Source organism: Arvicanthis niloticus, chromosome 11, assembly GCF_011762505.2.
Source record: "Arvicanthis niloticus isolate mArvNil1 chromosome 11, mArvNil1.pat.X, whole genome shotgun sequence".
NCBI lineage: Eukaryota > Metazoa > Chordata > Mammalia > Rodentia > Muridae > Arvicanthis > Arvicanthis niloticus.
This window is the reverse complement of record NC_047668.1, coordinates 37,512,695-37,537,649: the sequence shown is the minus strand read 5'-3', so window position 1 is coordinate 37,537,649 and position 24,955 is coordinate 37,512,695. Positions and strand designations below refer to the sequence as shown.

Here is a 24,955-nt window from a genome sequence, read left to right as displayed (position 1 = left end):
TTTAGAGATACAGCTTTAAAAACGCTTTAAATGTATTGTGTAGTTTGTTGCGCGCACCTCTTTTGTGTCCCCTTCGCCCTCGAAGAAGGACACGGAGGCAGTAATCGGGTATCACTACAGACGAGGCTTTACTTCTTGTAACAGCAAAAGCGGAAAAGACCCCAAGCCCGGGAAAGGCACTGCTATATATACCCTAGAGTGGCGTGTTCACTTCTGATTGGCTGTTCACTCATCACCCCATATTACGCCCAGGGATGGGCAGTGACTTTTGGCGCGCTTTTGCCTTTTGCAACTGCGCAGTCAGTTGTTTACAAGTGGGAGGACAGGATGTTCACGCCATCTTGGAATGGCGAATCACTGCGACTCCCAACAGTAGTTTTGCCAGCATGTATGTATATATGTGCACCATGCACATGCCTGGTACCCATGTTGGACAGAAGAGGCATTGGATCCTCTATAACTGGTGTTACAGATCATTGTGAACCATCATGAATGCTGGTAACCGAACCTGGTTCTTTGCAATAGCAGCAAGTGATCTTAATCACTGAGCTGTCTCTCCAGATACATCATTACTACATCTCACAGGGCGGCAAGGCACTAATCTAACCCTTATTTCTACTCCCTATGGAAGCCACAGATATGAGGTACAAGATCACAGGACTTTGGAGAACTTGGTCAAACACATGGATGACAGATAGCAATTCAAGTAAACAATATCAGGCGTGGGGCCCAAGCTAGTCCAGAGCCTTGGGGACAGATGGAAACCTTCTGTCATTTTGTCTTTTAATGCATACAATATGTAGGGTTGTTTGGTTGGTTTGGTTTTTTTGAGCCAGAACTTCTTTGTAGAGGCCTGGCTGGCCTGGACCTCATTGTGTAGACCAGGCTGGCCTTGGACTCACAGAGATCTGCCTACCTCTGCTCCCTGAGTGCTGGTATTAAAGGCACGTGCCACCACTACCTGGCTGCTGACGTATTTTCAATGTGTCTGTGTCTGTGTGCTCATATGGTTCCAATCTACTTCACATTTTTCTGAATCAATTGTCAGTCTGCGCCTCGCACGTATGATGTGTTTAAGTTCAGATCCATTTTGCCTCTGCATTTAAATGGAGCCAAATATTGCTTGTAAAATAGAGTTGCCCAGGCAAGGTACAGCCTGCAAGGCTGTTGTTCATGTATAATCCCAGCACTTGAGAGGAAGAGACGGAAAGATTAGGAGTTCAAGTCATCTTCAGCTACTTACCAAATTTAAGCCAGCTTGGGACACATGAAACCCTGTCTCCAAGTTTTAAATACTTGTTCTTTACTGTGCAAAATACTGTTAAGTCCCCTGAAGAGCCAATGAAATGGCTCAGTAATATAAAAGTGCTTGTCCCCAAGCTGAGGACCAGAGTTCAGTCACTCAGATGCACATGGGAGAAGACAGTGACTTCCACAAGTTGTCCTCTCACATACACACATACACACACGTGCACTCTTACACATGAACACACAAACACGTACACACACACACACTCAGAAGATAAATGTCACAAAAACTTTAAAATGCTCCTGTGTTGGCAATGTATTATCTCAGGGTCTGAAAAGCAAAAAGTCTGAAAAGCTTCAAAGTCATTCCTTCCCCTCCAGAGCCGTGTCATAATGAGCTTCAGAGCGGTGGTTATGAACCTCTGCACAGGAGATGGATTTATGCACCTGTCTTTGATCAAAAGTTAATGGACTGAGTTTTACCGAAGGTCCCTTCTCTCCCTCCACTTGCGGCTGGCAGGGCTTTCATCATGATCTTATCAGCTTGGGATGAAGATGAAAACCGTAGGATAGCAGGTGCTTAGTGAGCTCGAGGTCACTGGCCTGTACTTCGAAGCTGCAAGGTCACTTGCTCTGAAAAATGACAGGAACAAGTTCATGATCATCAGACACCAGAGCCCATCAGGTGGAGGGAGGGTAATCGCTCTTCAGTTTCATATCATAAACTGAGAACCTGCCAATCACTTATACATTCGACCAAGGAGCACATTCTCAGTGTGAGTCTTCATAAATGAAGACAAGGATTCGGAGGCATGTGGCACCCAGGCATCAGATGACTGACGGCATGAGAGGCACAGTGCACAGTATCTTAGTCAATATCTGGCCACTGCCAGCATCATTAGCTCCATCTTTCGCAGGAGAAAGGGATCATAAGCAACTCACTGGATTTACAGAGCTGTCAAACGGTGGGCCTGGGAATTGAAGTTCATGCTTATGAACTTCGGAGCTCAGGGACAGGGGAGCCAAGGAGACTGGATGAAAATGAGTTTCTACTGTGTTTCTACCATGTTGTTCTTCAGGGGTTAGCATAGATGGTTCCACAGCAGTCCCAAGGATGGAGTGAATGGGACACCTCATCTCCATTTCTCCAGTGACAAATCAAGTCTGAAAGGATAAGAATGAGTCCTAGACTGTGTGAGTATAGAGAGTGGGATGAGCATTCCGTCTTTGTCTTCTTGACTGGGGACTGTTTCAAGCTCCTGCCTCAATGTCCCCGCAAGGACTTCACTATAACCTGGGATTTTTTAACTAAAATAAATCTTTTCTTCCCTAAGTTGACTTTAGTTGGGGGTGTTCTATCACAACAAAAACAAAATACCTTTTCTGGCCGTCATTGGCAAACACCACATGCATTTAGGAACACAGGTTGTACACTCTCACACACACTCACACTGCATGCATATACATACCGCTGCAATCATTCATTCTTTAGAAAGAATACACATGGCTGGCTGTGGGAACACACAGCTGTAAGCCCAGCACTCACAAGACTGAAAGCAGGCAGTTGTCTTGGGCTACGTAGGAAGATTCTGTCTGAAACAAAAGCAAACAATTTCATGGAGATTCAGATCGTGCAAGCTGGATGTGATGGTCTGGTAGTGCATGTCTTTAATCCCAGTTCTTGGAAGTAAGATGCAGGGGGAATCTCTGTAAGTTCCAGAACAGCCTGGTCTACATAGTGAGTTCCTGGGCAACCAGAGCTATGTAAAGAGATGCCCCCATCCAACCCCCATGCCCTGGCCAAAAAAAAAAAGTGATGATGTCTCCCTATGAAGACCAGGCTAGTCTTAATCTTGAAATCCCCCTAACTCGGCCTCCTGAGAACTTGGATTACTGATATGCACTGTTTTGCCTGCTTAGATACTTTTTACAGTGAGACTATTATCTATCTATCTATCTATCTATCTATCATCTATCTATCTATCTATCTATGTATCTATTTTTTTTTGAAACAGGGTTTCTCCGTGTAACCTTAGCTGTCCTAGAACTCATTATGTGGACAAGGCTGGCCTCAAACTCAGAGATCCACCTGCCTCTGCCTGCCAAATGCTGGGATTAAAGGCATTCACCCCACCCCAACACACACACACACACACACACACACACACACACACACACACAGCACTCATTTATTTACCATGTTACGCCCCAGATCCTATATAACTTGGCTCTTGGAGAAAGACCTCAATGAACAGTAAAATATCTCCACAAACTCCAGACATGGGGATTTCAAGACCTCAGACCATAACACATGGTGCCAGGTGGAACCCAATAGTCAGAAGCTGCAAGCCTTCTCTATTGGAGAGGAAGCTGAGGAAACAGGGGGACTGTGGCTCTCCAAAGCAGCTTTGGCCCAGAGGGTCAATGACATTCTTCCAGCTTTAAGCTGCAGTGGTGAGGAGATCACGGCCTTACTTTAGTCTAGATCAGCTGTTCTCAATCTGTGGTTCTCAACCCCTTTGGGGGTCAAATATCAGATATGCCATAAATTAGGTAGTTACATTATGATTCATACATAACAGTAACAAAATTACAGTTATAAAGTAGTAACCAAGCAGTTTTCTAGTTGGGGTCACTACAACATGAGGAACTGTATTTAAGGGTTGCAGCATTGGGAAGGTTGAGAAGCACTGGTGTAGATAGATGGGGCCTCTGGTAGTTCTTTTGATGCTGGCTCAGTGCAATGCCCTCTCCTACAGATATTTTTCAGGGCCCAGGATTGGATGGCCTCCTTCTGAGACTTAACTCTACACAATGAGAGCCAGTCATCGCCATAAAAGTTAAGCTCCAACAAAACCTAGAGATGGATGCTGTCTTTCCTGTGCATCCACTTTGCAATGTCCCATTCCTAATGTTCCATCTACCGCCTGCACCTACCTCTCCATGACCCAGTAGCTAGGGGGTGAAAGATTCACCCTGGCACACACCAAACCAGGCACGTTATCTGTAAAAAGGTTTAGAGCAATATGAAAAGGAGTGAAATCTCAGTGGAAAGCCAGGTGTGGAGCCTGAGGAGAAGCTGGGTGTCTTAAATCCCAGCACTCAGGAGGCAGAAGGACCAGATTTCTGAGAGTTTGAGGCTAGTCTGAGCTACATAGCAAGCTTCAGGACAGCCAGGGCTACATAGACTTTGTCCCAAGGAAAAATAAATTTGTTTTTATTACCCTCCCAAGGTCCAGCACCTCTAAGGTCTGTTTACATTGTCTGCGATCAGTCCCAGAATGAGCTTTCCTTGGTCAAGTCAAAGAAGCTATTGTACTTATTGCCAAATTTCAACTTAAATTAAAGCCTATCTTCGTTCCTTTATGTGATTATATCTGTAACCAGAGTTTTATGTCAAAAGCCTGACTCCAGAGACCACAAAACACTATCTAGCTATGTCTTGTCACCTGACCCAAAGTATCAACTAGAGAAATCAGTGCTGGGGGCTGGAGAGATGGCTCAGCTATTGAGGGGACATAATGCTCTTCCTGGATGCGGTTCTCAGGGCCCTGTAACTCCGGGTCTGGAGGATAGTTGACATTCTCTTCTGGCCTCCTCAGACAGCTTCAAGAGCATGTGTGTGCACGCGCGCACACACACACACACATACACCTTTCAAAGAGTACTGAAAGAAAGAGAAAGAAGATTTAATGAATTTGATTCAAATAGAGAAAAAACAGATAAAAGGGATCTAAAGTACATCTTCAGGGTACCACCACAAGCTTTAGCCAGAGAAGAATAAGATGGAGTTAGTTAGACCAGAATGTGTGTGTGTGTGTGTGTGTGTGTGTGTATCAATAACACAACAGGCATCTATCTGAATAGATAGATTCTAACTGAACCCTTCCCTGTCTATCTCCCCTAGAGCCTACTATGTAGGAGACTTCCTCATTCTACCCTCGCAGACTATCTCCATAAATGCCCCTTTGTAGAGGAAGAATAAATACATTGATATGTTAATTGATATGTTAATAACAGTTTTGCTTTTTGGCATTTTTTTTTCAAGATGGGATTTCTCTGTGTAGCCCCAGCTGTCCTGGAACTCACTCTGTAGACCAGACTGGCCTTGAACTCAGAGATCTAACTGCCTGTGCCTCCTGTGTGCTGAGATTAAAGATGTGCACCACCATCCTTGCAAGGCAAGCATTCTCAATTACTGAGCCATCTCTCCAGTTCCACCAAGGAGTTTTCCCTTCAAAACTACCCATATTGGGAAATTCTAACGTGTTTTTACAGAATAATTACATTAAATGTTAATCAGTCTTTATGAAAGATGTAATTTGCAAGAAAATTAGGTTGAAGTTATAAATTTAAAGTTGGAACACATTAGTTTTTCACATTAAATTCTTTTATTGAGTTTTAATTATTTTCAAGGTCAGCATGTTTTTATTAATGCATGCTGGCATGAAAGCACATGCCAAAATAAAGTCTTTCTATGTTGTCCTGGCTGTTTCGGAGCTCAATATATAGACCAGATTGGCCTTGAATTCACAGAGATTCTCATGCCTCTGCCTACAAAGTGCAGTGATGAAAGGCCTGAGGCAACACACCCAGCTTCCCATCAACTTTTGTTCGGGTTATGGAGATCCAATTCATGACACCAGGCTTGCACAGTAAACTTTTGTACTTACTGAACCATCTAGCCCACGGCCAGCAGTTATTAAGATTTTTGCTCTTAAGACCTCTTATCCTTTTCAAAGGATATTTTTCTTGAAACAGTGTCTCTTGTATCTCAGGCTGGTCCTGAGTTTGTTATGTAGCCAAGGATGACCTTGAAGTATTGGTCTTCATATCCCTACCTCCTCAGCCTGGGATGATAGGCATGTACCAACACACTTGGTTTCTGTAATTGCAGAGAGCTTTTGGGGCCTCTTGGCACGAATTTGACATTGGGCCAGGACAAATAAGTAAGCTTCAGGCAAGAGTGACTTTGGACTAGGACTGGGAAGTAGGCTCAGATATCTTGGTCATCCTGATAAGCCCCTAGAAACAGAGATCACAAGACTTGTTTATTGCCTTGCTTGTTTCTTGACTGTTTGTGTGTTCATTGTCTTCCTTCTTTTCTTTCTTTCTTTCTTTCTTTCTTTCTTTCTTTCTTTCTTTCTTTCTTTCTTTTTTTCTTTTCCGAGACAGGGTTTCTCTGTGTAGCCCTGGCCATCCTGGAACTCACTCTGTAGACCAGGCTGGCCTCGAACTCAGAAATCTACCTGCCTCTGCCTCCCAGGTGCTGGGATTAAAGGCGTGCACCACCACTGCCCAGCAATCATTTTTCTTTTTAATCCTTGCTCCTGCCCTGGAGAACCTGTTGACAGACTGAGCTGTCTTGATCAATGCCATACTGGTTGTATTCATACTCCCTTCTTTAAACTTTAGAATATTTTTGGTACTTTGAGGTTTTATTTGAGTTGATATCTATTAATACTTGTTATATAAAAGTAAAATGAAGGGATGAGAGGAAGTCCTGGCAGGGCCTGTGTTAGCATTTTGTCTAAGTTCTGCCTAACAATTACCTGGCAACAGGCAGGTAGGCCTGACTCAGTATAAAAGGAAGTGCTTGCCCCTCAGCTCTCTCTTGCTCTTGCTCTAGCCTTCCTGCTCCTGCTCTGTCCTCTCGCCCCCCACCCCCAATGTACTCATGGCTGGCCTCTACTCCTCTTCCCTCTCCCTCTCTCTCTTTCTCTCTCCCTCCCTCTCTGCCTTTCTCTGCCTCTGCTACCCTCTTAACTCCCCCCCCCCATGCAATGAATAAACTCAGGGGGAAGGGATGCCTCATCATGGGCCCACCGAGGCACTCCCTTCCCCCACACATCCACCAAAATATATTTCTTCTCCCTTTATCTTTTTATAAACACATCAGCCTGTGCCTAATATATGTGAGACCCTGATTTCAATCTCCAGTGCCAGGATTCACCACGTAGCCCTGGCTGGCCTTGAACTTGCAGTAATCCTCTTGCCTTACTCTACACAATACTGGGATTATAGGTTTGAGACACCATAACTAGCTTCAATACAAAAAACAAAACAAAACAAACTCTGGTGGGGCTGGAGAGATGGCTCATTCATTAAGAATAGTGGCTGCTTTTGCAGAGACTTGATTCCCAGTTCTAGAAGATCCAATGTCATTCCCTGAAACTATGCCTATGGTACAAGGCAAGTGGAACACTCATACACATGAAGTAAAATAATATAAAAGTAAATCACTAAGCAAAGATAAGAGTAGAATTGCTTTACATTCTACAAACCACACTGACGTCTGGCTGAAGGGCAAACCGGAGGCAACCGTTACAGAGAGTTTTCCCTTCCCTATTTTTTTCTTTATATTTAGCCCTTTTTGCATACTCATGACTTCAAGGAATACACATTTTTATTTTAAAATTACATGTATGTGTTTGTGTGTGTACACACCAACATTTGCATCATTGGCACAGGTGTGAAAGTCAGAGGACATCTTGTGGGAGTTAGTTCTTTCCTGCTACCGAGTGGGTCCTGAGTATGAAAATCGAGTTGTCAAGCTTGGTGGCAAGTGCCTATACTTTCAAAGCCATCTTGGTAGACCCTCAGGGGTATATTTTTAAAATTTTAGTTGTTTTGGGATTATAAAAACGATCCTCAGTTTTCAACAGTGAAAACTATTAATTATATGGCCAGAATGATGTTGTGTATTCATGACATTTCCTCATTCATTGCTTGCTGGCAGAGAGGAAAACCCTCTCCTGCACAGGTGGGCACTGTGGGGTATAGTTTCACAGGGGCTCATTGTCTTCACATCTATTCTATCATTTGGCCATCATCCTTCTATTCTTTCTTTCTTCTCTTCCTCCCGCTTCCAAATCAGTTTTGCTGCGCTGGGACTGGACTAGGCACTTGGCAGCTGGGCAGCACCTCAGAATCCAGTCCTACCACCTCCACTGACATCTGACAAACTGAAGACACAATCCTAGGCCCCGCCCCTCTCTACAACGGGCGCCTCGCCGACGTCACCTTCCTGAGCCGGAAGTGTGTCGGCTCGCTGGCGGGAGGCTCGGGGCCAGCCATGTGGGTTGCCGCGCTGGCGTGAGTGATGCGCTGGCTGCTGCCGCTGTCCCGCACAGTGACACTGGCCGTCGTGCGCGTGAGGCGAGGAGTTTGTGGGCTCGGGATGTTCTATGCGGTGAGGAGAGGCCGCAGGACCGGAGTCTTCCTAAGTTGGTGAGACGGAGCCCGGCGGAGCCCTTTATTCTAAATACCTAACAATTTCTTTAGCCCTTCCGTGTTGCGGTCAGTAATCACCGCAGGTAGAATTTACACAAGGATTCCCGTGTTGTGATCGTTCCTTTGTGTGGGTGTTTTGTTTTTTAAATACCGGACCCCACGTAGTCCAGAGTGCTGAGCTCATTGGTTTGGGCCACCACGCCCAGCTTCCTCATGTTTTCATCTTTTTGAAAATTTTCATAGCGACAGGGTTTCTTTTCTCGAGCTGATTATGTACCAAATTGAACTTCTGGTCTTTCTGCCTTCACTAACCAAATGTAGGGATTACAGATAGGCACTGTTAGGCTCGATTTATGTACTGCTGGCGTTCGAAACTAGGGCTTAGTGCCTGTTAGGCAAGTAGCTGAACTACATCCTCAGCATCAGCTATTTTTAAGAAGGAAAATCATTGCCAGGTGTGGTGGCACATGCTTGTAATTCCAGCACTGATTAGGCTGAGGCAGGAAAATCACTACAAGTTAGAGGCCAACATGGGCTATGGAAGAGAGGAGAGAGAGGGAGAGATGAAGAGTTTCTAGCCAGAAGCTAGTCGTTGCCTTTGGGTCCTTGTCGAAGCCTTTGGAGGCAATATGAAGTTTTCAATTTCACCGGTACTGTGGCAGTTCCCAGGTCAAATGAGAGGCAGAATTGGGGCTTAAATCCAGGTTTGGGAGTCTATGACAGTAAACTTCTAATATCAAGGTTTGTTGGTTTGTTGTCCCTGTGCACCTGGATGTTTCCCTAAGCAAAGCTGAGATAATACTAAGGAAGAAACATCTCCACTGCCAACCAACCCTTTTTCTGTGATTGAGTCTTAAAGATAACAAAATTTTAGTATGTGCTGTAGTTGTGGAAGACCTTGTGGTATTAGTATGCTATTTGGATTGAATGGCATTTAGCAGAATAAGCTGTCACGTCTTAACCATTCTGCTAAATTTTAACCAATCATTGTAAAATGAAACCAATTGAGGTCAATTCCTAAAGGAATTGACAGCAGATCTCTTTTTATACAATTACCAATTTAAAAAAAACAACAGTTTTAACCAAATCAAAAGGTGTAAGTTAAATGCAGAATTGTAGAACTACCTGAAGTGACTCCAGATGAACTTGGGTTTGTCAGGGACTCTCCATACAACACCAAACCTACATTCATGAAAAATAGTTGTAAGTTAAGCTTCATTCAGTTAAAAACTTCTGCTCTAGAAAAGAGACCAGGCCAGACATAGTGGTGCATGCCTTAAATCCCCGCACAAAGGAGGCTGGGAGGCAGAGACATGTGCATCTCTGAATTCAAGGCCAGCCTGGTCTACAGAAGGAGTTTCAGAACAGCCAGGGCTATACAGAGAAACTGTGTCTTGAGGAAATCAAAAATGTTGAAAGCTATGCCCTCACAAAACTGCACTTACTCATGTGTGGAGATTTAATTCCTAATCAACAAAACTTGAAGCCAAGTTTCCAGTAGACAGTGAGTTGATAAAGTAATGGGATATTATGTAGACCTGAAATGAGTTATCAAAGATGAAATAATATGAAGGAGCACCAACTATATCCTGCTGAAAGAAAAAGCCAATTTGGAATGATCTACAGTATGGGATTCCAACTATATGAAACCCTGGAACTAATAAGGAGATTGCAAAAAAAAAAAAAAAGTCACTGGTTGTAAGGGCTTAGAACCGAGGAGAGATGACTATGAAAGCAGGGTTTGTTTGCAGACAGGGTCTTGTGTATCTTAAGTTGGCCTTCAACTGAACTAGCTATAAATCAAAGATGATCTTGACCTTCTGATCTTTTGTCTCTACTTCCCAAGTGCTGGAATCACAGGTGTTTTTGAGGCTGAGTTTCTATGAGGCACTGGCTGGCCTGCAACCTACATGTAGATTCGGGCGGCGTTGACCTTGTGCTTCTCCTGCCTCTGCCTCCAGAGTGTGGGATTATAGGAATTCCCCACCACCACGCTCCTGCAGGGGATTTCTAAGGCATGAGATGGTTTTGCCTGGTGTGGTAATGTAAACCACTGGCATCATCTATTCACTAAACCTGTAGACTTTATAACACTGAGTGATCCCCGATATAAGGAATGGGCACTGCAGGGCAGAAGCTTAAGAGAACTCTCTACTTTCTGTTCCTATTTGATACGAACCTAAAACTGCTGTAAATACATGAGTTAAAATAGTAAAATAAAATTAAGTTAAAAATAAAAAGGATGTAAATTGAAGAGGAAAGGATGCCTGGGCTAACGTACACACCCTTCCAGGAGTGAGTGCAGAGCACAGGTGGACCGGTTTCCTGCTGCCAGGTTTAAGAAATTTGCCACAGAAGATGATGCCTGGGCCTTTGTCAGGAACTCTTCAAGCCCGGATGGTTCAAAAGGTATGTTCCTTCACATCGGTGTAACATTTTAAGCTATGAAAAGTCCTTTGCATCTCTGGCATCACTGCATCTGTAGAGAAGATGACTGTCTATTTTCTGTGCACATTGAAGTTGTTAAGAATAGTGGTTTAGTTCGAGGCCAGCCTGGTCTACAGAGTGAGTTCCAGGACAGCCAGGGCTACACAGAGGAAAAAAAAAAAAGAATAGTGGTTTAGAGGCTAGAGATATGGCTCAGAGGATCACAGTTTGATTCTTAGCACCCATGTTGGGTGACTCATAGTCTCTTGTTAACACACACGCATAAATAAAAATAAGTTTTTAAAAAATAACTTTAAAAGAAGAGTGTGGTTCAGCCAGGTGTATGGTACCTAGGATTGGGAGTTTGAGGCATGAATGACACAACCAGTTCCAGACTTGTCCTACATAGTAGGTGTTACGCGCACCTCTTCTGTGTCCCCTTCGCCCGCGAATAAGGACACGGAGGCAGTAATCGGGTATCACTACAGACGAGGCTTTACTTCTTGTAACAGCAAAAGCGGAAAAGACCCCAAGCCCGGGAATGGCACTGCTATATATGCCCTAGAGTGGCGTGTTCACTTCTGATTGGCTGTTCACTCATCACCCCATATTACGCCCCGGGATGGGCAGTGACTTTGGCGCGCCTTTTGCCTTTTGCACCTGCGCAGTCAGTTGTTTACAAGTGGGAGGACAGGATGTCCGTGCCATCTTGGCACTTCGGCTCCCAACAAGTAGGATCCTGTAGGAGCAAACTAAATAAATAGACTCAGTTTCTCCAGTAGCAGTGTTATCAGTTCTAGGACTCAGACCTCCTCCGGTTGAGTCCATACTAAGTTTCTTTGCATTTTATTTGTCATAGAAAGTACTGGAAGCCTACTATAAGGTACATCAGATTTAGAACACACACAAGATCAGCATGCTGACTCTAATTTAGAACACTGGACAAAAACAAAACAGAAACAAGCAAACATAAAAAAAAAAAAAAAAAAACCAAAAACCCAACTATCTGAACCTCCCTTGGGAAGTGGGGTTTCAGGAACTTTTTATTTTTTGTTTTGTTTTGTTTTTTCGAATCAGGGTTTCTTTGTGTAGTCCTGGCTGTCCTGGAACTCACTCTGTAGACCAGGCTGGCCTTGAACTCAGAAATCCACCTGCCTCTGCCTCCCAAGCACTGGGATTGAAGGCGTGCGCCACCACTGCAGGCGGAACTTTTTATGTATTCATTTGTTAACTGTTATCTTCTATCTTTCTTTCTTTTTTTTTTTTTTAAACATTTATTTATTTTATGTATGTGAGTACACTGTCCTGTCACTGTCTTCAGACACACCAGAAGAGGGCATCAGATTTTATTACAGATGATTGTGAGCTACCATGTGGTTGCTGGGAATTGAACTCAGGACCTTTGGAAGAGCAGTCAGCTCTCTTAGCCACTGAGCCATCTGTCCAGCCCTTAACTATTATTTTCAATGGGAGCCTTAGATTCCTGTAGCTCCTGCAGGGCACCAGAGTGGGATGGTTTGTTCTCAGTTAGTCCTTCTGGTAGTTCACATTAGAGTGCCCCAGTCTGGTGCAGTAATGTTAAAAACTCCTTCAGAAGGGTTGATTCTTCAACATTCATACATTCTTTGGTTTTGGAATCTTCTTCCAGGGCAGGAAAGTGCACATGAGCAGAAGTTACAGGTGAAGACCAGCAAGCGGCCTCGGGAGCCTCTGGGTGAAGGGGAAGAGCCTCCAGAGCCAGGGGCAAAGCACACAAGACAGGACACAGAGCCAGCTGCTGCAGTGAGCAAGGATACATTTTCTTATATGGGTATGCCTTTCTTTCTTTGGGGCGGGGCTTCAAGACAGGGTTTCTCTGTCTAGTCCTGGCTGTCATGGAACTCATTCTGTAGACCAGGCCTGGAACTCAGAGATCTGCATGTCTCTCTGCCTCCTGTATGCTGAGATCTAAGGTGTGAGCTGCCACTGTTTTCCCTGAACCTTTCTTGGGTTCAGAATTTTTAATACAATTATAAGAAGTTAGAAATCTTTTCTAAATGAATAATTTAAGCTGGTTGTTTTGTTGTTGTGGATGGTGGTGGCGGTGGTGTTTTATTTTTTATTTTTTTGTTTTTGTGTGTGTGTGTGGTTTTTATTTTGTTATATTTTGGGTTTTGTTTTTATTTTTTGTTTTTGAGACACAGGCTCTCACTATGTACCTAGGGTTGGCCTGGGACTCAGAGATTCTCCTGCCTCAACCTCCCAGTGCTGGGGTTAAGGGTGTGAGTGGCTACCCCTGTCATTTAAACTGATAAACTGATATTCAGCCTTATTTTTTTTTTTTTTCTGTAAATATTCTCTAGAAATTTCTCAGATCCTTTATTTTGGAGGAACAGCTTTAACAAAAAGTACCTTTGCTTTCCTAGCCAGTGCTCTTATTGATGTGGTCCTACCCCTCGTTTTGCTTTTTATTTGTGGCAGGGTCTCTCAGTTACACAGGGTAGTGAACTCCCCTTGAAGCCCAGGCTAGCCTTGAACTTGCCATCCTCCTGCCTTAGCCTGAGAGCCATCTGAGTCCTTCACAACCAGGCCTGGCAATGAGGGCACTGTCTTATAGCTAATCAAGTAGTACAAAATCATTAAGCTTTTGGGAATTCTTTACCCAGCCACAGGCTGCTGAGGCCAGAAGGAGAGTCCAGCCAGAGCCACCTTTTCTAACTGAAGCTTGTGTCCAGCTTTCAGAACCTCACCGTGGCCTGAGGACAAAAGGTCTAGGGCTTTTCCCATGTTTAACTCCAAAGGCACCTGTGTGCTTTTAGTAACCATAGTAGATAAGTTTCCTTTTTTTTTTTTTTTTTTTTTTTTTGCACAAATGGGAACAGAAGCCAGCAGCATTTAAAGATGAATCAACATTGGTATGTCCTGAGATTTTTTTTTGCCAAGAGGAAGCCATGTGTTCTTTACCTCCAGGGAGAGCGCTAAAGGATGCTGTAGAGCCATGTAAGTAGATAGTTTGGCAGTTAGTTAGGATGAACAAGCATCCTTTCACTGCTCATGTTAGAGAGTTGTGTGTCAACATGGCACCAGCCAAAGTCACCCTCAACTGAGAAAATGCCTCTATAAGGTCTGGCTGTAGGCAAGTCTCTAGGGCATTTTCTTTTTTCTTTTTTTTTTTCCCCCTTTTTATTTTCTATGGATTTTCTTAATTAGTGATTCATAGGGAAGGGCCAGCCACTGTGGGCGGTGCCACCCCTTGGCTGGTGGTCCTGGGTTCTATAAGAAAACAGGTTGAGCAGGCCAGTAAGCAGTACCCGTCCATGGCTTCTGCATTAGCTCTGCCTCCAGGCTCCTGCCTGAGTTCTTGTCCCAACTTCCTTCAGTGATGAACTGTGATGCTTAAGTGTAAGCCAGATAAATCCTTTCCTCCCTGAGTGCTTTTGGCCACGGTGTTCCACTGCAGCACTAGAAGCAGTAGAAAGGTTTGGTCATGTGGATGGAAAGCAAGTGCAGCTGACAGAGGAGGCCTGCCCAGCCTCTGCTCAAATGTCCCCAGCCTTGCTTCTTTGAGGGACACTGGTCTCCAAGAGTCCCCTGAGCCTGCTGTGCTCAGGCCACTGTCCATGGACAGTTCCTCGTGTACTGGTGGTCTTTGACTCTCCGTCTTCTATCCAGATACTTTGCTCCTTAGTTTCTCCCCACAGTCTGTTGAGGACGTGCTGCTGGCCGCACACAAGCCACAGTGGCCTTCGGTCTGCCCTTCCCACTTGAGCAAACTCTGTGTGAAAGGAGGAAACAGGCGAGGGCTACTTTACAGTTAGTGATAAATGTGCTGAGAGTAAGTGAAAAATGAGGCCACTTGCCAGCAGAGTGGGCTTTCTGGCATGTGGAGCTAGCATCTCTCAAAGCACTGCTTTCTCTGGAAGGGCAGCTCGAGAAGACCCAGGCATGAGGGACCTCTTTAGCTTGAGATATAAGCAGGTCTCCTAGTGGGAAGTTCTGTCCTACCTTTAAAGTCATTTGGTGCGTGGAACATGCAAAATGTGACCACACCCCATAGTGGAAAATCCATGTTATCTTGAACAGAAAAGTCTAGCAGCGGTTACTGTTCAGCAGGTCGGTGCAGTGGTCTCACTCTTCCCTCTTACAGGAGAGTCAGTTGTTGTCTACACAGATGGCTGTTGCTCCAGTAATGGACGGAAGCGGGCACGAGCAGGAATCGGCGTTTACTGGGGACCAGGCCACCCCTTGTAAGTACACATGGCTGAGTGAGCATCACATTTACCAAGTCATAGACAAGATTTGCTTATTGATATATATGTGCTGCTTATTGATGTATGCTTTTCAAAATGTGCTAGGTAAACACAGAAGAGTGACTGACTGATTTATATTGGTGCCAGACAGCTTGGTCCTTGACAGTGCTAAATACTGTGACTTAGTGGTGTTTCTCTGTGTCTGTACAAGTCATAAGACATATGAGTAGAAGAGCCAGCCAGTATTGATGCAGGGGCAGGGCACTAGCTCAGAACCCATCCCATCACTAGACTTCTAGACTTGTTTTTGAAACAGGGTCTCATTATATAGCTTTGGTTAGCCTAAAACTCACTATGAGACCTGTAGCAGGATTTTCCCTTCCAGTTAATTTAAATATTAATACAACTCGAAGCCTGTGATTGGACAGGGAAAAGGGAGGTGGAGCTAAGAGCTGTAGAGACAGGGAGCGACCTGAGGAAAATGGAGGATGAACAGGACGATTCAGATTCCATGTGGCTTTAAATAGTCACAGGTAGCTAAAATATAGGGATAGAACAATTGGGATAACTTGTCTAATCTACACGGGCAGCTTGTATCATTATCAATTGTTTCTGAATTTATTGTGTGGGCAGTCTTGTGAATTGAGAATTTATTGATATATAAATCTGACTGATTAATTATAGGCTTCTAGAGCTTTGATTTTACTGGGTTGTTGAGAATTGTGACAGCTAACCACGAGGTGGGCGGTCATTGCATGGGAACTTGGCGAGTTGGGTGGAGACGTCTCAGCGGCTCTGGGCCAGAGAGTCTGCTGAGATGAGAACACCCCACTGGTGCCATATGGACCGCCGGTACCTGGCTTAGCTCGGGAACTTGCCGTTCTTTCTAATATTTCCAGCAACAGAGACCAGACTGGCCCGGCACTCATGAACATCCTCCTGCCTCTGTTTCTTCCAAGTGTTTAGAATGGAAGGCATATACTACCACATCTGGTGACTTTTAGACTTTTTTTTTTTTTTTTTTTTTTTTTAAGAAGCTTGACTTAGAGGTAGTTAGAGAATACAGGCAAAGATGTAAAACTGGACCTTTCACATGTCCCTGGTCCCTGTGGTAAACGATATGAGGTAATGTCTGTCAGCCACTCCATGAGGTCTTCTTAAACCAGGTCTGATGCTCACCAGGAACTGTTGACAGACACAGCTCATATCAACTGTTCATTAATTGATTTTAAAAGTATTTTTATCTTTTAGTTTAACTATTTGCATGTATTCAGCATATTAACTAACTTAGGTAATGAGGGTGGAATTTGTTTTCTTTTGTCTCACTGTGTAGCCTGGGTGGTGCTAATTCATGGAGCTTCTCCAGCTGTAGCCTCTCAGGTGCTGGGATTAGAAATGACACCAAGGCAGGCAGTTGCTTAGCTTTTATTCTGCTACTCAGGAGGCAGAGGCAGGTGAATCTCTGAATTGGAGGCCAGCCTGGTCTACAGAATGAGTTCCAGGACAGCCAGAGCTACACAGAGAAACCCTGTCTTGAAAATAAAAAATGTGCACCACCATGCCCAACCTAGCATAATGAACTATTTAAATCTTTAATTTGGATTTTTTTTTTGTTGTTGTTGTTTTGTTTTTGTTTGTTGAGATTGTATGTAGTTCTGATTGTCTTGATTGTAGCTCTCTATGTAGACCAGGCTGGCCTCCACCTCAGACCTCCTGAGTGCTGGGATCACAGGTGTGTGGTTTTCTGGGTTTGTTGTTGTTTGCAGGTGTTGATATTTGGGCCAGTGTCTTGTGGGTGCAAGGCAAGCAAACCACCACAGAGCTGTGTCCCAACTCTGGTTTGGGTTTTGAGGCTGTTGTTTGTATGTAGGCTTTATGTTTCAGTTGAAAGTGAACACTAGTTTGTTGTTATCCGTTGAGAAGAATTGCTTTGGGAGTTTGCATTGTAATTTTGTTTTTCTTTTTTATGTTGTTCTGAAACAGAAATGTAGGTGTAAGACTTCCGGGGCGACAGACAAACCAGAGGGCTGAGATCCATGTAAGTTCCCAGATAAACATGAGTCTGTCTTCCTTCATGTGACCTCAAAATCAGCCTGTTCCCTCCCTTTCCTGTCTTAGATAGAAGGTGTTGAAAGGCCACAAGAAACTTCCAGGCTAGCCACAGTCTTTAAAGACAGTAATTCTCTAGAAAAAGTTGTGGAATCATTTTACGTAGGTGCTGTTATAGGTTTACCCTTCTTCACATAGAGAAGACAATATCATGGTTCAGAAAGAGCAGCGCTTCGGCCTTGAAACACTTGATCGGTAATGTAAGACGGCAAACATTTTCTATATAGCATGAGTATGGACTTGCTTTCTCAAGGCAGCCTGCAAAGCCATCACTCAAGCCAAGGCTCAGAATATCAGCAAGCTGGTCCTGTACACAGACAGCATGTTCACCATCAATGGTAAGCTGTCCCTGCACTGTGAAGGGAAACGGGCCTTTTTTCCTAGTAGGGTGTAGAGGGATAGTCCTGGGTGTCATTGGGCTCTTCAGGTTCAGAGGAATAGGAGTCTGGGTCTGCTGTCTTAGAGAGCTGGGCTCCTTAGCTCCATGACACCTGGGTCAGGGTGTGAGCAACTTCAGGTCACAGGGTGGCTGCATAGAAGCACATGGAGGAGGCTTCCCTGAGGAAGACCCATGCTCAACTAACTGGATGTAGCTAGCAGGGAGAGGAAAGGTTGGGGTCTAGGGAGTATGCTAAAGGCTTAGTAAGCAAGGGAGGGCACTAAAGGAAGGGAACCATCCAGGCTTTGACTCAAAACAACAGGAGCCATTGTGAGCAGAGACTGGAGCAAGAGAGGCCATTCCTCCTGATGAATGAACCTGTGAGCATGTGTTCCCCTAGGGATAACTAACTGGGTTCAGGGCTGGAAGAAGAATGGCTGGAGAACAAGTACAGGGAAAGATGTGATCAACAAGGAGGACTTCATGGAGCTGGACAAGCTCACCCAGGGCATGGACATCCAGTGGGTGAGTCACACTTCGCATGCATGGTCTGACTTAGCTGAGAGAATGGTATTTGGAAGGGACTTGGTAACTAGGTTAAAGTAGCAGCTTCCATAAAGTTTATGTATTTGTTAGCATGTGTTAGTTATACACAAGAGTGGGTTTCGTTATGACATCTTCATATATGCACACCGTGTGTTTTAGTTGTACGCCCCTCCTCTTCCTCTCCTGCTCTTCTCCTCCTCCTCCAAGTGCAGTATGTGCTTATAGGAGCACAGATGCAGTTGTTTACAGGAGTATAGGCACCTTAGTAGTAGCTACAGCACTGAAGAAAGTGTCTGTTCCTCCCTCATCAACCATTAAAAGTCCAGGGAGGGCAGAACTTCAGTCATCTGTTGACTGGTCCAGTCCTGTGTAGGCCTGTGCTACATGTCCTCATGAGTGCAGTAGCCGTGTCTTGCCCAGAGATAGCATTCAATAGCATCCAATCTTTTCTCTTTAGTCTGATCCTGCCAGTGTTGGGGTTGTAAGCACACGCCATCTCACCCAGATTGTGTGCCACTGAGGAGTGAGCTCCAGACTTACTCTGCAGCCCCAGTGTGTGTTACCGTGGGCCCCCAGTCTCATCTGATACATGAGCTTCTCTGGGTGTGGGATATAGCCATGTGCTGCACATGGAAAGATCAAGAAATATTAAAGGGGAATTTTTATTTTAACAGATGCACATTCCTGGTCACTCAGGATTTGTGGGCAACGAAGAAGCTGACAGACTGGCAAGGGAAGGAGCGAAGCAGTCGGAGGACTGAGCAGTGGTTGCTGCCCTCTCAGACTGTGCCGTGCACGGAGATGTGCATGGAGGACACAGTGCGACCTGTGACACAGCTTGATGAGAAGAGCTTAAATAATGGAAAGGAAGTGTTGAGTCCCGCTTCTGTGAGATTTCAGGGTTTGTGCCTTTTGGGTCTGTCCCAAAATGCTCCAGCTGGATTTTAGTAGAAGTCAGTGAGACACTAGTCGGTATGAGTAGCCTAAAAGTTTCAGAAGGTTCATTTTCCTTCCAGTTTGCACAAGTGCAAGACTCTTTCCCCCACACTGCCCTGTGCCTCTGTGTGCATCAGAGATGATGTGGCCATGTGGGACCTGAGGCTGCCTTGGGCAGACAGAGCCCGTACTCAGGTGACCTGGACTCCTGGATCACCTTGAAGGAACAGCTTTAAGACCAAGATGCATAAATATATTGCTAATAGATTTCTTTGCCTATTTTTTTTTCTTAAAAATACTGTATAAATTTAAAACATGTTTGAAATTATCTTTATTTTTATAATAAAAGTATACAGGAATGACACAAAACACATCTAGTTATTGTTAAAGGTGAGTGTCCTTTACTGTCTAAAACTAGAAATTGAGAAAACCACTCTAGAGGGATGGGCTGGTCAGTTTGTTCTTGTGTAAACCCTCACATTGCTCTTAAGCAATGGAAGGTCATGGAATGACAGGGACACTTAAGACAGTGTTGTCACTGGGCTGACTCTTGAGTTCTGTAGGATCTGGGAAACTGGGCCATCTGTTGGAGCTCAGGACAATGAAGTCACCCCTGATAAGCAGTGACAGCCTGCTCTTCAGATTGCCCTGTGACAGCTGTACATGTTTGCATGTCACAGAGTAGGCCTCTGAAAGTGCTCAAGAGCCACCACTGTGTCTCTGGCAGAGCAGGGTGTTGAGTCTGAGCGAGGCTAGGATGAGCTATCTCTGTGGCTTGGTGTGTGATCTGTGGAGTAATACAACTCGAAGTCCTGCTTGAGGGCTGGGGAGAGATGGCTCAGTGGGTAGGAGTGCATGCTTCATCAGCCTGAGGACCTGGCCTGAGTTTAGAACCCCAGCAGCATGCAGAAGATGAGGATGGCCAAGGCTTGCTCGGAACCCCAGTGCTCTGCAGGATAAAGATAGGAGACGTTCTGAGTTGTAGGACATCCAGCCTGGCCAAGATCTGAGCTCTTAGGTTCAGTAGTGAGAGCCTGTCTCAAGGAACCCAGGGCAGCAAGTGACAGCAGGACATCTAGTGTCTGGTGTCTCCTCCACACATGTGCATAAACACAAAATCCTGTATTAGAACCAGGTGTGGTGGCACATACCTTAATTTGAGGGTTTGGGAAGCAGAGTCAGGAGGTCAGGGGCTCAAGGGTACAAGTTTGAGACTAGCCTGTCTACTAGATGATCTTCACACCAAGCTAGTATTGAGGCCTCTGCTCTCTCTAAAATTTTCAAAAGTTGTCAATGGAAAGGGGCTGTTTTGGAAAAGGGACTGTTGTGAGGTGGGGACTACTGGCTGGGCTACTTAAAACCTTGTCACAGAACAAAACCTTCTAACATTGTTTTCTGTGTGTGTGTTTACTGAAGAATGAGTATAGAGTCTCTAACATGGGTAAACACTCTACTTCTGAGCTATGTCTCAGCTCACATTGTGTGTGTAGGTTAGAGAGTATGCTGTCTCAGTTATTCTCCACCTTTAAAATTTATTAGCATTTATTTCATTACATTTTCATACATGTGCATGATTAACAACCCATATCCCTGTCTTGTCTGTGCCCCCTCCCCAATAGTCCCTTTTCCAAGCCAGCCCCTTTCCATTGACAACTTTGGAAAGTTGTTCTGTAGAGACCAAAGGCCTCAATACTAGCTTGAAGTGAAGATTGTTTAATAGACAGAAGCCAGCTCTTCTGATGTGTTTTATAGGAAGTCTATCAAAGTCAAGCTCAAACACTAGGATAATACTAAGGACATCATGTGACAAGTCCCCTGACATTGTTGCAACCTTCACTATTTGAAGGATGTGTGATTCATAATAAAATTGCCTTTTGGAAATTGATGCATAATACAGTTTGTCAATCTGCATACCTGTGTCTCATGGAATGGGTGCATATTACAGTTCAAATGCATCCTAAAACCACCTTATATTTTAATTTCCGTGTTTGTGGCTGTGTGTGCTGGGACGCTCCCAAGCTGGAAGAAGGGTATGGATCCACAGGAGCTGTACTTGGTGCTGAGAACTGACCTTGGATCTATAAAAGCAGCAAGTACTCTTCAGCTGGCATCCAGCCCCACATCTTGTTGTGTTTGAAAAAAATATCTCTGACTAGACCTGAAACTCACGGATTGAGCTAGCCAAGCCCCAGTAACCCACCTGTCTCTACCTCCAAAGTGCCAGGATTAAAGGTGCATGGTGCTGTTTTTGTGTATGTTTTTGTTTTGTTTGTGTACATGTTCCTCTATGTGTTCTCAGGTGGATATGGAGGTGTGTGGTGGGTGTCTTCAATCACTCTCAACCTTATTTGAGATATGGGGTCAGTATGTGACAGCCCTAGCTGACCTGGATCTTACTGTTGATTTGGAAAGGAAGCTGGCCTCAGACTCACAGATCACCTAGCCCTGCCTCTGATCGCTAGACATGTGCCAGTGTCTGATCACCTTGTTTTTGACTCTGGCTCCCAGAGCTCACCAATTTAGCTAGACTGGTTAGCAAACCCTAGTTACTGCCTGTCTCTACCTCCCCAGTGCTGTCAGCAAGAGTCCTATGTCCCCAGCCCCCTCTTGACATTTTGTGGCAGAGTCTTGGGCAGCCTTGAACTTTCAGTAACCTATCCAGTTACTCTTGAAGTTACTCTCCTAACTCAGCTTTCAGAGTAGTTAGAATTACAAGCCTATACCACCAAACATGGCTCATTCTTTTAGAGGTAGAGTCTCAGCTTAGGGCCTTTAAGTTACACTCCTGTGTTCACCACCATTCCCAGTGAGGACTGGACAGGGGTTTGTGCATGCCAGTGCACAGTCTGCCAACCAGCCACAACCCCAGCTTATCAGTGGAGCAGTCTACCAACTAGCCACACCCCCAGCCTATCAGTGGAGCAGTCTACCAACTAGCCACACCCCCAGCCTATCAGTGGAGCAGTCTACCAGCTAGCCACACCCCCAGCCTATCAGTGGAGCAGTCTACCAACTAGCCACACCCCCAGCCTATCAGTGGAGCAGTCTACCAACTAGCCACACCCCCCAGCCTATCAGTGGAGCAGTCTACCAACTAGCCACACCCCAGCCTATCAGTGGTTGTAAATTTTTTTCTTTTTAAGTTATGTGTGTAGCACATTCAATGAGATGTCCCTACAATCGAGGCCATTTGCATGCTTGGTCCCCATTTGGCAGCTCTGTTTGGAAGGCTAAGGAAGGATGACCTTGCTGGAAGAAGTATGTCACTCGAGGGTGACATTGAAGAACTTAAGGTCTGGCACTTTCTGAGTTTGCCTCCCGTGGTTCTCTGAATAAAAATGGCCCCCAGAGGCCTAGAGGAAGTGGCATGATTAGTAGTTATGGTCTTGGAGACAGCATGTTGCTGGGGGTAGGCTTTGAGGTTTCAGGAGCTCAAGCCAGGCCCAATGTCATTCTTCCTGCTGCCTGTCAATCCAGATGCAGACCTCTCAGTTTCCTCTCCAGCGCCATGTCTGCCTGCACACCACCATGCTTCTCACCACTGATGATAATGGACTAAGCCTCTGAACTGTAAGCCAGCTCCAATGAAATGTTTTTCTTTGTAAGAGTTGCCTTAATCATGGTGTCTCTTCACAGCAATACACCATTGACAAAGAGCCCTTCTGCTTCCTACTTGCAGTTTGAGGTGTGAGCTCTCAGCTTTTCCTGCTGCCATGCCTGGTACTGGCTGCCATGGTTCACTGTGTGATGCTATGGACTCATCCCACTGGAATCCTAAGCCACAAATAAGTCCTTCCTTCTATGAGCTGCCTTGGTCATGATGTTTTATCATAGCACCAGACAAGTGACTGAAACAGTGTGTGTTGTTGGGGAGAAAGGCCAGGTGCCAGAGGAGGCCAGAAGCCATGGCTCCCACCTGCAGCTAGAGTTACAGTTGGTTGTGAGCTGCCTTATATGGGTGATAGGAACCAAACTCTGGTCCTCTGCAAGGGCAGCTGATGTTCTTAACTGCTGAATCATCTATCTACTGCTTCTTAAAAGAAGAAGAGAGATCTTCACTGACATGTACCCACTCCTCATGAGAAACAGCTGTCCCTTCCTGTCAGGTATGGCCTATCTGCATTGGACTTCTTAGCTGCCTTAACTCTGTGAAATATAATCATTACATTTTTTTAATGAATTATTTAATCTATTCTGTGCCTGGTGGCACAAACCTGAGGCAGGAGGATTTCAAGTTCAAGGCTAGCCTGAGCAACTTAGTGAGAGTCCTGCCTTAAAATAAACATAGAAAAGAGGGCTGGGTGCTGAGTGCAGGAGGAAAGACTAATGGCTTTGGAACTCATGGAATGCAGACCACAGATTACCACAGTGACATGGGTGAACACCCATATAGCATGGCTCCAAGGACCATGTGTCTTGAGGACTTCATGCTGTTATGGAGTTCTTCTCTGCTTGTTGCCCACACGTCTCTGTTTGTTTGTTTGTTTGTTTTTGTTTTGTTTTTTCAAGACAGGGTTTCTCTGTGTAGCCCTGGCTGTCCTGGAACTCACTCTGTAGACCAGGCTGGCCTCAAACTCAGAAATCCACCTGCCTCTGCCTCCCAAGTGCTGGGATTAAAGGCGTGTGCCACCACCGCCCGGCAGGTATTCCACCTATTTTTTACCCTCAGCTTTCTGATATGGCTTATTAAGAATTACTGATGAGTAGATATATATTCTGAGGATTTAAGGTACATATGACTGATTTTCATACAAAAGTTTAGATTTGTGATTCTCTTAAAATTTTTACAAGATGATTTTTAAAGATAAATAATAAAGTAATTACTCCTTTCTTTGTAACTGAAATTTGCTGCCTGCCAGTAAGAGTAACTGGCTGAGAAAACCACCTTGCTTGCTCACACGTTGTTAATCTATAACAAGTTGCTTAGGTACTTGTGGATGTGTATGTGGGTTTTGGGGAATAATTTGTTTTCTTTACCTGTAGTACATAATGTTATTTCTTGTAAAGATATTGGCGAACACACTGGGTTGTTTTTTTTTTTTTTTTTTTTTCCTTTTCTTTCTTTCTTTCTTTCTTTTTTTTTTTTTTTAAATAATCATTTACTAGAAGAAAAGTAAGATGTGATCACATTGTAATGTTATACTGCTTGAAAGATTTTGCTGGGATATATAAGATTTGGAGGAAAGTATGGGGGCTGGAACAGTGTTTCTTCATCCATCTGGATCTACCCCTGTCAGCTGCTCTCAACACTGACCCCTCATCGGCTACCTGCTCTGTTTACCCACCACATGGATACAAAGCTGGTCATGGGCAACTCATGAGCTCAGTTGTAGAGTTCTTGCCTGGTGCATGAGGTCCTGGTTCAATCCCAGGACCACAATGGGTATGGAAAGAACACCCTAACTGGTGGCCTGCCACAGCTGCACAAAATGGACTGACAGGGCGGGGGGTGGGGTGGGGGTGTGTGTGTGTGCTGGCGAATGCACTCAGGGATTTAGACTTGCTAGGAAATCCAGGAAGCCATTCAGGGATTCCAGTTGCTAATGTAATTAGCAGCCAAGGGTATATTGTTCTCTTGCAAGCCAGTGTCAAAGCCGCCTGTGGGGCTCCTCCTCCCCTGCTAATTGCCTTGCACTTCCCAGGCGTGCAGCCTCATCCCTGCTGAGGACACTCATTTCACTCCTGCCAGTGCTTGTGGCTCTCCCCACTGCCTGAGAGCTAATTGCCATCTCCTCGCACTTCCCACTCAGGTGGGAATGGCTGGAGTGCATCCGAGAGAGCCCGCTGGGGGTGGGATGGCTCTCTCAACCTTCGCCATTTAGGATGCTTTTCTTTGATTATTTCTTGG

General features: G+C 44.9%; 1 protein-coding gene across 1 annotated transcript; it reads left to right on the top strand.

Annotated features, from left to right (window-relative positions):
• The first annotated feature begins 8,278 nt into the window (after nt 1–8,278).
• On the top strand, nt 8,279–19,482 carry Rnaseh1 (ribonuclease H1). Its single transcript, XM_034514664.2, has 8 exons — nt 8,279–8,478; nt 10,775–10,890; nt 12,557–12,718; nt 15,035–15,134; nt 17,121–17,175; nt 17,500–17,584; nt 18,026–18,150; nt 18,846–19,482. Exons 1-8 carry the CDS (start codon nt 8,351–8,353, stop codon nt 18,930–18,932), a joined length of 858 nt encoding a protein of 285 aa, XP_034370555.1. The 5' UTR covers nt 8,279–8,350; the 3' UTR covers nt 18,933–19,482.
• The last annotated feature ends 5,473 nt before the right edge of the window (nt 19,483–24,955 follow it).